At 41.9% G+C, this 14,076-nt stretch overlaps 1 protein-coding gene across 1 annotated transcript; it reads left to right on the top strand.

Moving 5' to 3' along the window:
* Nucleotides 1-7,300: 7,300 nt before the first annotated feature.
* Nucleotides 7,301-12,264, top strand: LOC309688121 (extracellular calcium-sensing receptor-like; the record flags this gene model as incomplete). Its single annotated transcript, XM_082503596.1, has 6 exons — nucleotides 7,301-7,533; nucleotides 7,772-8,063; nucleotides 8,152-8,946; nucleotides 9,102-9,329; nucleotides 9,457-9,580; nucleotides 11,351-12,264. 6 exons carry the CDS (start codon nucleotides 7,301-7,303, stop codon nucleotides 12,262-12,264), a joined length of 2,586 nt encoding a protein of 861 aa, XP_082359722.1.
* Between the last annotated feature and the right edge of the window lie 1,812 nt (nucleotides 12,265-14,076).

Here is a 14,076-nt window from a genome sequence, read left to right as displayed (position 1 = left end):
ACTCACACAGCACTAGACACAACACCGGGACGCTGCGCTTATTGTGACGGGGGACTTTAATAGCGCCAACCTCAAACGCGCAGCACCGAACTTTTATCAACACATCACCTGCCCCACCAGGGGTGAAAGGACACTGGACCACTGCTACACTACGGTCAAGGACGGCTACAAGGCACAATCCCGCCCCCCGTTTGGCAAATCTGATCACGCCGCCATCTTCCTCATGCCAAAATACAAACAAAGGCTGAAACAGGAAGTTCCGGTTCAGAGGATCAATCGGTGGCCGCGTTACAGGACGCACTCGATGACGCAGACTGGGGCATGTTCAGAAACAGCTCCGACGATAACGTCAACGTGTTTACGGAAGCGGTTGTGGGATTCATCGGGAAACTAGCAGATGATACCGTGGAGACAAAGACTATCACAACGTTTCCCAACCAGAAGCTGTGGGTGGATAAAACCATCCGCGACGCTCTGAGATCCCGCACCGCTGCCTACAACACGGGACTCATGACGGGGGACATGGACCCGTACAAAGCCGCGTCATATAACGTGCGGAGGGCGGTGAAAGAGGCGAAGCAGCACTACGGGAGGAAACTAGAGTCACAACTCCAACAGAGTGACTCTAGGAGCCTGTGGCGGGGACTAAGGACAATAACGGACTATAAAGCACCAACAACCGGTATGACGAACGCGGCCGTGACTCTGGCAGACGAGCTGAACACTTTCTATGCTCGCTTCGAGGCTGCAGCTAAGGTCTCCAACAATGCTAGTGTTAGCGGTGCTAACGGCTGCAGACAGGAAGATACTGCCAGCACCGGAAACGTGCTCGTCATCTCCGAGCATGAAGTAAGGAGAGCCTTCAAGAGAGTGAACACCAGGAAAGCAGCAGGACCAGACGGCATCCCAGGTCGTATCCTAAGAGACTGCGCATACCAGCTAGCTCCTGTGTTCACTGAGATATTCAACATCTCTTTATCTCAGTCGGTGATCCCCACATGCTTCAAAGAGTCCATCATTGTTCCTGTCCCGAAGAAACCCCACCCTGCTTCTCTCAATGACTATCGCCCTGTAGCCCTCACCTCAGTAGTGATGAAGTGCTTTGAACGCCTGGTCAGAGACTTCATCATTTCTTCACTACCAGACACACTGGACCCACTACAGTTCGCTTACCGTCCAAATCGTTCCACAGACGATGCCATCTCTCATCTCCTCCACACATCACTCACTCACTTGGACACTAGAAGGGGGAATTATGTTAAAATGCTCTTCATAGACTACAGCTCTGCATTTAACACCATAATTCCCTCCACACTCACCACCAAGCTGGAGCATCTGGGACTCAGCTCATCTATGTGTCAGTGGATCTCCAACTTCCTAACTGGCAGACCACAGGCAGTAAGGATGGGCGGACATGTCTCAGCCTCCACCACTCTCAGCACTGGAGCCCCCCAGGGGTGTGTTCTGAGCCCCCTGCTGTACTCTTTGTACACATATGACTGTGTGGCCACTACCAGCTCCACCACCATCATCAAGTTTGCTGACGACACCGTCGTGGTGGGCCTGATCTCTGATAACAACGAGACGGCCTACCTGAAGGAGATTAGGAATCTGGAGAACTGGTGCCAGAGGAACAACCTCCTTCTAAACGTCAGTAAGACAAAGGAGCTGATAGTGGACTTCAGCACTAAGCAGGAGAGGAACTACCAGACCCCCGTCATCAACGAGTGCCCAGTGGAGAGAGTGGACAGCTTCAAATACCTCGGAGTTCACATCACGCAGGACCTGTCATGGTCCTGTCACATCAACACCGTGGTGAAAAAGGCCCGACAGCGTCTCTACCACCTCAGACGCTTGAGAGACTTCCAACTGCCCTCCAAGGTGCTCAGGAACTTTTACTCGTGCACCATAGAGAGCATCCTGGCGGGAAACATCTTAACCTGGTTCGGGAACAGCACCATGCAGGACAGACGAGCTCTACAGAGGGTTGTGCGGTCAGCTGAGCGCACCATCCGCTCCGAGCTCCCTGACCTGCACTCAATCTACAGCAGGCGGTGCTGGACCAAGGCCAGGAAGATCGTGAAGGACCTCAGCCATCCCAACAACAGACTGTTCTCTCTGTTGAGGTCAGGAAAGCGATTCCGCTCCCTGAAGACCAACACAGAGAGACTGAGGAGGAGCTTCTTCCCGCAGGCGATACGGTCTCTCAATCACACCACCACACAGTACTGACCCACACATATGGTTCTTACACACACACTGGACTTTCTGGACATTGTTTTTGCACAACACTGGTCACTATATTCTTCATTTCCGGTTAATACTTGAACAGCTGCTGTTATTGTGTATATATTTATTTATATTTAGATTTCTTCATACATTCTTATATAGTTCTATATTGTGTATTGTGTATTTTGTTGTACAGTTATTTTATTTTCAACTTTAATTTATATATTTTATCTTATTCTCCCAGTTAAATTTACCCTTCATTCTAATTTGTGTTGTACAGTTATTTCATTTTTAACCTTAATTTATATTTTATTCCTTCCTAGTTAAATTTACCCTTTTTAATTTTTCATATTTATTTCCTATCTTATTCATAGCCTTTTCCTTTTTTGTTTTCTTTAGGTCACGAGCAGTTGTCCAAGCATTTCACTACATATTGTACTGTGTATGACTGTGTACGTGACAAATAAAATTTGAATTTGAATTTGATTTAGAACAAGCACTTTGCAATAATCTAGAGATCTCAGACCTTCCATTTATCAGCTCAAACATCCAATGACATGAATGCTTTAAAAGCATCAACATCAGCGCTTCTCTGACAGCATGGTGGGAGTTTCTAAAATTGACAGCGTCTTCATTAATCCCATGCAAACGTACACCTATCTGGAACAACCCTGACATATTACAAAACAATAATATGATAAACTTTTCAGATTGGAGTGGTAAAGGAATCAAATATTTAGAACATATACTAGAAGGAACAGAATTGATTTCATTTGACAGACTAGTTACACAATATGGGATCAACAAGAAAAGATTTTTAGAATATCAACAAATTAAATCCATAGTAAAAAAGAAATTTAAACCGGGTCAAGTTGAACTACAAACACCACCAAGTGTGGTTCAATTTCTTACTCTTAAAACCCCCAAATTACTATCCAAAATATACAGAATGCTTTCTAAAATGGATGAATCAATATCACTTCCTATTGCAAAATGGGAAGCGGATTTATCAGTTAACTTAGACCTAAACTTCTGGTCTCAGATTTGCTTAAAAACCTTTCATCTAATTAGAAATCCCAGTCTTCAATTAATTCAATACAAAATATTACATAGAGTGCACTATACAGGTCATCGGATGTTCAAGATGGGCTTTACGTCTACCAACAACTGCTCACACTGCCAAACCAATTCACCGGACAATTATATCCACGCTCTTTGGTTCTGTCCACCAGTTCAGAAGTTTTGGCGCGAGATATGTGAAGACTTATCAAAGTGTCTGAAATGTAACATTCCAACTTCCCCCTTAGTGTGTTTGTTGGGCAGCTTAGATAATGTCACTTCAGAAAAGAATATCGCCCATATGGTTTTCACTGCCCTATGCATAGCCAAGAAAACAGTCCTCATGAACTGGAAAAATAAAAATAATCTTAATTCTAACCAATATAGAAATTATCTATTAGATTACATTAGTCTTGATACAGCCTCTGCCACCACATCAGATCAATTGCTCTGGGCTCCTTTGATCAGCTCCATCACCTAGTGGGGGTGGGGGGTCATAGTCCCCGGAGGCATTTTCCTTGGGGGGCTCAACCCGGGGTAGCGGTCATGTCCGGTTAGGGGCTCTGTTGGCTCTCAGGTGACTGTTTCCTCGCGGCTGCGTGCAGCGGGACTAGGGGAGGGTCTGTGCTGACGGACGTGGGTTACTGACCTGGTAGCCTGGCTGCCCCTGGGTGGGTCCGGGATGGGCGTGAGGTTCTGGGGGCGCTCCGTCTCTGGGCTGGGGCCCGGGCCGGGCCTCGGGGGCTTGGGTCCTGGTTGGTGTGTTGCCGGGGTTGTGGGCGGGTGGGTGCATGGGGGCCCGGCCCTGGAGCAGGGTGCCGCCGGTGCATCGAGCCACCTGGGGGGCTCTTCAACTGGTAGGGAAGATTGTCACATCTTGCAGGAGCTTTCCTCTCCTCAGGGGCTCTCTCTACAGGAGGGGGAGATACAGGAGAGGTGGAGGAAGATCTCAGCCTGGGTGTTTATTGTCTTATGTAGTCTGGAAGAAGAGTGGATGGTGGGGTGGGTGCAGTTTTCTCTGTGGTGGGGTTGGGTGGACTGTCCTGGGCTCTGTGGGGCCGGGAGGCGCTGCTGCGCTGGGCCCCGGTCTGGATGGGCCTGGGCCCCCTTTCCCTGGTGGGTCGCGGAGTATGGGGGTGCCTACTGGGGTCAGCGGGGGAGCTGGCCCCAGGGAGGGGTCACTTGCCCCTCCCTTCCTTCCCTCCCCATCTCCAGCTGCCTCCCTCTTCCCGCTCCATCACAACCACCCACACATGCAGGACCTTGGAGTAGGGGTATGTCACCAGGGTGCAGAGGAGGCCACCCCCCCCGTCCCCTTCTGGCTGCCCCTGCCTCAATTTTATCCCACAACTTAGACATTCACATTACTCACACTCTCATTACACATACATATAGGATCTTGGGGGTGGGCACGATACACGGAATCCAAAGTACCATCAGGGTGTACACCCCACCCCTGGCGTCGTTGCCCACCTCTCAATGTTAAATACACGTAGACATTGAGGGCCAGCAGGAGGGACCATGCGCTTACCTGCTGCTCTCTGGCAGGTAGCTCCATGCCCTCCTGGGTTTTAAATGCACCTTAGAACACACATGCATCAACACTACAATGAGCGGGTGGAGGGAGGTTTGGAGTCTTCTCTCACCCCCGTTCTCTGCGACCTGCTGGAGCGGGGGGGCTAGGAGGAGGAGTTGGCCGTTCGACTGCGGTCTGGAGTGTGGGGCCTTCCTGCTGCTGCGGAGTCGGGGCGGTCTGCCTCCCCCCACCGCAGGGAAAAGGGTAACACCACCTGGGTCTGGGTGCAGTTCCCCCCCTCCAGGGGCAAGGGTACCTAGACCCGGGGCTTAGAGTACGCTTGGGGAGTGTGATCGTGTGTACAGTGTCTCTTTATGTCTGTCTCCACGTTGGTTGAGTGTGGAGTAAGTGTATATGAGAGCATGAGGGTGGGAATGGATGTTTGTATATGTGTGTGCCTGTATTTCTGTGTCTATATGTCAGGTTGGGTGTCAGGCGCCACCTCTCTGGGGACATCTTAGGCCCTCCAAGGTATGGAGGCCTATCTCCCCCTACCACCACTTCCCCTGCCAGTGGCGGACTCCCTCAGACGTCGGTGCGTTGGTGGTTCTTTGTGTCCGGGGATGGGCGTCCAGGTACACACCGGCTCACTCCTTGGCGGCCGCTTATCGGGGCCTGGAGCCTGGGGCTTGCTCGGGCCACTTCGGAGGTGGGGTGCCCCCGGCCTCTCGGCCTGGGGCTCGGTCACTCAGGCACGGCTGGCTGCCGGCGGAGCTCACGGGCACGTCACTGCAACTCCCCCTGGCTTCTGCTCCGCGGGTGCTGAGTGAGCCCTCATCTGGGACTCTCCTCAGCTCTTTCTGGGACAGTGGCACGGCTGCCCCTCTGTTGGTCTTTCTTGGTCTCTTGTGTTCTGGGGGCCTCTGGATGTCTGGAGTTTTGATCTCCTCCATACCTGCTTCATGCCCTGGAGGACGGGGCTGTGGCCCCCCCACACCCTCGAGCAGATCATTACATGAAGGAACCTTTTAAAAAACAAAAAACAAGCGCGTCCATGCTCACAGGTGTACACACGGGTGATCACACCCACAAACTACACCCTTTTTGGCTCCTACCTCAAAGCACACTGTGTTCTGTTGATCTTATGTGCTGCACAATAATGTTTAATATTTAGTATTTACTGTCATATTCCCATATATCATTGTGATGTTGTTTATTCTATTACTCTTGTTCTCTTCTGCTTGTTTTCTTTTTTCTTTCTCAGCAGGTGACCCAGGTGATTGATATATGCATTTTTTTTCTTTTTTTCTTCTTTTTTTTCTTTTCCTGCTCATTCTGTTGGTTTTTGGTTTTTGCCCTTCTCCCCCGTCCCTCTTCTCAGCTGTTTCTCTTTCCCTCTTTCTTTCTCCCCTTCTTTCCCCCAGTCAAGTCTGTCCCATGTTCAGTAAGTGAAAATAAAATAAACAATAAAAGGTGAATCAAATGGACCATTATGGCAAGGCTGGGATGGTCAATTTGGTAAAGTAAATCCGTTGGGCATCTTTCTTTGCCTTTAGACAACAATTCTGATGGCAAAAGAGCCAAACGGGACAGGCAAAAAAAAAAAAAAAAAAATCTACATTTAATTACAAGTTATTATTAATCTGTGGCTCTCTTCCACGACATGGCTTTTGTCCTGTCTCCCTCCCCTAACCCCCACTTGGTTATGGCATATGGCCGCACCTCTCTGAACCTGGCTCTGTCATTGATTTCTTCTCGTTAAAAGGGTAATTTTCCTTACCACTTTCACCAAAGTGATTGCATGTGATTGTTGGGGTTACTCTGTATTATTATAGGTTTTTCATCTTACAATATCAAGTGGTTTGAAGAAACTGTTGTTGTGATTTGGGGCTATATAAATAAAACTGAATTAAAATGAATTGAAATATGCCCTCATAAACATGTATACAGTAATATATGAATGTGAAAGAAGAATGTATGTATGTGAGAGTGAGCAAATGAATTTAGACTCAAAATATTACATCTTCACTGTGAATATGGAGATGAATAAGTGACTGTGACTTGTTGTGTAAAGCTCTAAGAGTAGCCCAAAATATTGTATGAAATACAGTAAATAATATTTCAGTGCATCCACTTGTTAATTAAGATATTGACTTGATAAGAGAGTAAATATATGACCTTCATTGCCATATAAGAAGAGCTCAATGCACATTTCACATGCGCAAAAAAAATTTTGTGCATATTTATTTTTAAGAAGTTTTGCACTGTTACATATTTAAATGGGGATATGTGTGTATACTATTATTTTACATATATTAAACTACATTAAAATACAAATTAGGGCAGGTCCCTCCTTGTGCCCAACCCCGTAGGTCTATAGAGAATACACTGTTACTATTATATTATTTCTAATGTTGCACTGAAAGGTATAAATACCAGTACACTTTCATTTTCATCAAGATACTTTTAATGCCACTAAGTGGCTTAGCTCAAGAAATGACATCAACACAGAAATGGCCAGAGCAGGGATGGGCATTTCTACAACTGTTGTTGGTGGCATCTGTCTCTCATGCTGAGGAGCCAGTGTGCAGACAGAGAGGAGATCCTGAGAACCCAGTACTATCTAAGAATGGGGATATTATACTGGGGGGTATGTTCTCTTTTCACACAAGCTGGAAAGAGAGAAAGGATTCCTACATGAATAAACCTCTGCCACTACAATGCGCCAGGTAAATGACACCGCAGAAATTAATTTAGTTTAAAAGAATCTGCTTGAAATATGTAGATGCTAATAAGACTTGATAAATATTTTAATGTTCTCAGTTTTATAAATTGTTTGCATCAAATATTGTTGTTTGAAATGCTTATGTTGCTGTTTAATGATTTATACATAATTATTAGTCTCTGTTTTAAAGAACATGATGCAAAGCAAATTATTCATAAGTGTCTATTATCGTCTCAATTAAGTTTAAATTTCAGAGATTTGCAGTTTGCCCAGGCTATGCTTTTTGCCATTGAGGAGATTAATAAAAGTACAGACCTACTGCCAGGAATCTCTCTGGGTTATAAAATCTATGATACTTGTGACAATGTTGCAAGAAGTGTAGGAGTTACACTAGCTTTGGCTAATGGTAATGTGTCTGTACCGTCAAAGACACCATGTACCACATCTGCACATGTACAGGCCATAATAGGAGCAACCTCTTCTTCTACAACAATAGCGTTAGCTACTGTCACCGGACCTTTTTTTCTACCAGTGGTGTGTAGACTTCTTTCTTTATATCTAAAGACAGATAGATAGATTTTTTTGTCATTTCTATATATATATAAATTTTGTACTCTCTTAGATCAGCCATTTGGCCACATGTGCTTGTCTCAGTGACAAAACCAAGTACCCATCCTTCCTCAGAACAATACCCAGTGACTACTACCAGAGCAGAGCCCTGGCCCATTTGGTCAAGCATTTTGGATGGATTTGGGTTGGAGCTATCAGAACCAACAGTGATTATGGAAATAATGGCATGGCCACATTCACAGAAACTGCACAGCAGCTGGGCATCTGTTTGGAGTATTCAGTATCTTTCTTTAGAACAGATCCATCTGCCAAAATACAAAGGATAATTGAAATTATAAAGGCTTCAACCTCCAAGGTGATTGTTACTTTCCTTTCCCGTCCAGATTTGAATGTGCTTCTACATGAGTTCTTGTACCATAACTTGTCTGGGTATCAGTGGGTAGGCACTGAGTCTTGGATATTTGATTCACAAACTGCAGAAATGGACATACATCACATACTGGATGGTGCCATAGGTCTTTCCATTCCCATAGCACATGTCACTGGCCTGAGAAATTTCATACTGACTGAGAAGCCACTGAATTCGTCTAATACCCAACTGTTTACCGAGTTCTGGGAGACACTATTTAGTTGTAAATTCAAGGACTTGAAGTCATCATCAGACATTCAGAGAGAGTGTACTGGACATGAAGACATGACTGGAGTTCAAAACAGCTTCATTGACATGTCTCTCATGCCTATCTTTAACAATGTCTACAAAGGAGTGTATGCAGTGGCCCATGCACTTCACAATATCCTGAGTTGTAACAAAACATGTAACAAAAATGTGCAGCTAGATCCATTCATGGTGAGCTTTTTACTAGCTTAAATTATATTTTTCATATTAAGTCACATTGGCAAGAAAATAGTTTTAATTTAAAGAAATGGTTTCTTTCATATTCTTCAGCCAGTCCATTTTCAGCATATCTGTCAAAACTAATTTAGCTATGTCATATGTCTTAGATTCTACAACACATACGAAAGAGTCACTTCACAACAAAGGAAGGAGATGAGGTTTACTTTAATGAGAATGGAGATCCAGCAGCAAAGTATGACATTATAAACTGGCAGCCAAGAGAAAACGGAATTGTGGAGTTTGTAACAGTTGGTCTGTATGATACATCATTAGCTGTAGAAAAACAGCTACATCTGCAAAGCAAGGCTTTAATTTGGGCAAAAAACTCAAAGCAGGTATGCTGCGATACATTTTCCCTTCTATTTTACTTTTAAGATATCAGTTTGTATTTAAATTATTTTGCATTATTATTGTCATTATTTTAATGCTTAAATTTTAATAAATTACTTAAAATTCATCCAGGTGCCTTTGTCAGTTTGCAGTGAGAAATGTCCCCCAGGAACACGCAAGGTTCTCCAGAAAGGAAGGCCTGTTTGCTGCTATGACTGCATAAGATGTGCAGAGGGAGAAATCAGCAACGTTACAGGTGTGGTGATATTTTTTTTAAGGCTTTTTGCATTTCATTGGCAAGTTATTGTCAGTTATAAATACTTCCAACACATGTTAGAAGCTCATTGGAGAATTTCTGAATCATTTTAAACTATGTTTTTAAAATTAAATAATTGGTTTATATTTACTGCAGATAACATCAGCATCCAGATCGCCTTCTTAAACTATGAACAGTAAAGCCACATATAGAAATGTAAATTAAATCCCATCTTTACCATATATTTCATGTTGAATTTTTATTATGTTTATTTTCATTTGTAGAAAGATAAAGACATGATCAAGAACATTGCTCCAGTTTGTAGCTCTATGAACACAATAAGAAATGTTTGCGTGGTTTTCAGACCATTTCTGGTATTTTAACACACTTCATACCAGTAACCAATATAAAATAACAAGAGATACTTGTCATTTTATAAATGATGCTGCACTGTCAAAATAAGGACTGATGCCTTATAATAATCCAATACAACCAAAATAATAAAAAAACATATAAAGGAGTAACAACAACAAAGTGAAAATTATAAATATTACACATAATCGACATTCATAATAAAAACACAGTCTTCTGTTTAGAGTAATCTTGAGTTCAGTGTACAGTGTGGATATGGTTATACAGTAAAAACCTCTTTAGCTATCAATATGAATATGGTATATGGTGAAGTGGAAATCATCCATCCATTTTCTGGTGCTCATCCAGGTCTCAGTCATGAATTAGAATTGAAAAATAAAATCAGATAAAAATTTCTCACATCAAATCAAATCAATCAAAATTTATTTGTATAGCACATATTAAAAACAACAATGTTGACCATAGTGCTTCACAGTCAGTAAAAGCATGAGAAAATTAAGACAAAACAATAAAACAGGACAACAAACAATAGGTAACAACACAACAAGTTAGAACAGCCAACTAGTTAGAATCAAAAGATGGGTTTTAAGATGAGATTTAAAAGACTGGATAGACTCGGCGGTATGAATATGAACAGGGAGGTTATTCCAGAGTCTAGGTGCCACGGTTGCAAAGGCCCGATCACTTCTTGACTTAAGTTGAGACCTAGGTTGAGCATGTGATTGGACGATCCAAGTGCTCTGTTGGGATTGTATAAGTGGAGTAGTTCAGAAAGATGAACTACGTGAAGAAATCAAAAAGTAGTCTGTGCTAAATTGCATAAGTTCACTTTATTTTCTGTATTTATTTTGGCGGCTTACAAAATCATATTTATACATACAGTAGTCCACTTTCTTACTGTGACATGATAATTCTTGTTTAGGCCTCTCAATAGTAGCTGGTGTTTGTTGTTGATGAAAAATAATTGAGTTCATTGAGTTCATTTTTTTCTCCTCTCAATAACAGAAATGAGGTCCCAAAATAGTATTTGAGGTTGTTTTCATTGCCAATTTTTATATCCAAAAAACAGAGGTGTATGCAGAGCTTTATGAATTTGTATATGAACATTTCTACTTCTGTGCTCCTTGGAAAGAAATTATAACATTATGCACTTTGCTTTAAAATGTAAACAAAAAATATGCCATAATCACAAGAGCTATTGAGCACTTTAAATGTCTCATTTATCCATCCTCACCTAACCACAAAACAGTGTAGCAGTCACTGAGTATATTTGTTGGTTATCATCTTCTGACTGTACAGTACCAGTAGAATATTACATGGATGTTGTTGTAGATGCAAATGCAGGCATAAACTATTATACTCAGTAAGAGTAACATTTACTTCAATATTCATTTCCAGATTCAGTCACCTGTGTGAGATGTCTACATGAGTTTTGGTCAAATGAAAGAAGAGATGCCTGTATAAAGAAGGAAGCAGTGTTTCTATCATATGAAGACATTATGGGAGCTCTGCTTACTGCAGCATCTTTATTCGGAGCATGCATGACGATTGGTGTGATACGTATTTTCTTCAAGTACAGGAAAACTCCTATTGTCAGGGCAAACAACTCTGAACTGAGCTTCCTGCTGCTCTTCTCCTTAATTCTGTGTTTTCTGTGTTCTCTGACCTTCATTGGTCAGCCCTCTGATTGGTCCTGCATGTTCCGACATGTAGCATTTGGCATCACCTTTGTCCTCTGTATCTCTTGTCTTCTGGGAAAAACTATGGTTGTTTTAATGGCCTTCAGAGCTACACGTCCAGGTAGTAATGTTAAAAAATGGTTTGGGCAGACACAGCAGAGACTCTGTGTTACAGCATTCACTCTTATTCAAATTAACATATGTATCATCTGGCTAACAACTTCTCCTCCTTTTCCATTTAAGAATTTTAAAGAAATTAAAGACAAGATCACATTGGAGTGTGCTCTAGGCTCAGCTATAGGCTTTTGGGCTGTGCTTGGTTATATAGGAGTTTTGGCTATTTTATGTTTTATTTTTGCATTTTTAGCTCGAAAACTGCCCGATAATTTCAATGAGGCCAAGTTTATCACTTTCAGCATGTTGATATTCTGTGCAGTATGGATTACATTTGTCCCAGCATATGTCAGCTCTCCTGGGAAGTTCAGTGTTGCTGTAGAAATATTTGCTATACTTGCTTCCAGTTTTGGACTGCTAATTTGCATCTTCATACCCAAATGTTATATAATCCTAACGAAACCAGAGAAGAATACAAAGAAACACATGATGGGGAAGAAGGCACCAAATTCACTCTGAAAAATGAATGCGGTAAAATGGGATTTTAATTTGATCATTTGTACATAATTAGTTGGTCACCATCCTGTCAGAATAGAAAGGAGCTGTCAGCAGGATACACTCCAATTGATACTGTCTTTATAGAAACTACTTCTCCTTTGTGATGTGTTTTTATTACTTACTTTGCAACTTACCTAAACAACAGCAACAACAAAAACAACAAAAAAAAAAAACATACCAAGTGACTGATAGCTAAAGGTTATTGAGTCATTTACACATTCATCATGACATGCTTTTATTTTGTTCTGTCAAACTCGGGAAGGTTTTGATTTGAATAACATGCAATAAAATGCTGATAAAAACAGTAAGAGTATCTATTATTCCCTATCTTGTTCGTTCTCATTATCAACAGGCTTCCACGCATAACCATTGCTGACTGCAGCACAGTCTAACTTGATGACAGTAGTTGCTTTGCATTGTCTATGGATGTGTTTTATTCATGATTCTCAAAGAGCAGCTAGACATAGATACATAGCAAATGAAATCAGGAAAGATTAACTTTTTTTCTCTTAATATATTGGTAACAGCAATAACAGTCAAGCTCTTCATTGGTGTAAGATCAGAACGAAATACAATATATGGTACTTTAGAACATGAGTTGTTAGTGTAAACAAAAATTAGAGTTAACAAAAAAAAATGTGTTGGTGTTGAATGTCTAAAATACCTCTAAACTGCTGATCATGTACTCTTGCCTTTGCGCTGTGTTAGCTCTTCATCTCACATCTGGTACATTGTTGCTGATGCTGAATGGAATCTGTCTCCCAGGTAGATTGGCCCATTGTCAGTGACACAAAGTCTAGCTACTGAAGGTGGACATTAAACTCTACATGTATTAAGGGTAACTTACCCCAAGGAGCACTGCTCTAAAAAGAGTCATACTGCTCCTAGCAGCGGAAATGAGTTTTATGTTTTAAAAAAAAACAAGGATGCTGTCCACTTTCACCTTCCATGTTTTAAGCAATAGGTGTTTCTTTTTTCTTGCTTTTTTTTTCATTTGATTTGATTTTATTGATTAGCATTCAAATATCTCAGTGAAGACAGAACAAAGATCTACCACAAAGCAAGAAAGCATGAGACAAGGCTAATCAAAAGGTATTGGCTGAAGCATTTGCCTATTACACCAACCCTTTTAACAAAAGATCTTTTTGCATGCAGCTCCTGTACACAGGGCTCGAAGCAAATAATAAAACAAAGCAAAAACAAAACAAACAAAACAAACAAACAAGAAAAAAAACTTTCCACCTTAGATAAGTAACTACATCAAAGCAAAAGAGTCAAGAGGTTATTTTGGGGGTTTTCTTTTTTTTTTGCTCTTTTCATTCTTGATATATATATTTTTCTAATACTCTATTTTTAAACATATTTTTAAACAAGGAAAATGGACTACACCTTTTTAAATCACTGTCATAACTATTCCACAGGTTAACTCCTCTAACAGAAACACATCTCTGCTTTATACTTGTCCTTATCTTGTTTTTTGGTAAATGCTGTAAATGCTGCACTGAAATGGGAGAATCCACTTGTTAACTGTAATGCTGAGTGTTGTATAGTACTTTATATTAGAGATGGCACGATACCACTTTTTTATGTCCGATACCGATACCGATATCATAAATTTGGATATCTGCCGATACCGATATGAATCCGATATAGTGTTTTTTAACCTTTGGTAGAACCTCAAAATCCCATCCTTTCGTGAACCTCGGGACCAAAAATGGTCCCGCCCCAAAAGCGCTCTAAAAATGTTATATATCAATATTTTTTTCTACTTTA

The sequence above is a fragment of the Aulonocara stuartgranti genome (genome assembly GCF_965226115.1).
Source record: "Aulonocara stuartgranti genome assembly, chromosome: 14".
NCBI lineage: Eukaryota > Metazoa > Chordata > Actinopteri > Cichliformes > Cichlidae > Aulonocara > Aulonocara stuartgranti.
The sequence above is the reverse complement of the archived record's forward strand: the minus strand, read 5'-3'. Positions and strand labels throughout refer to the sequence as shown.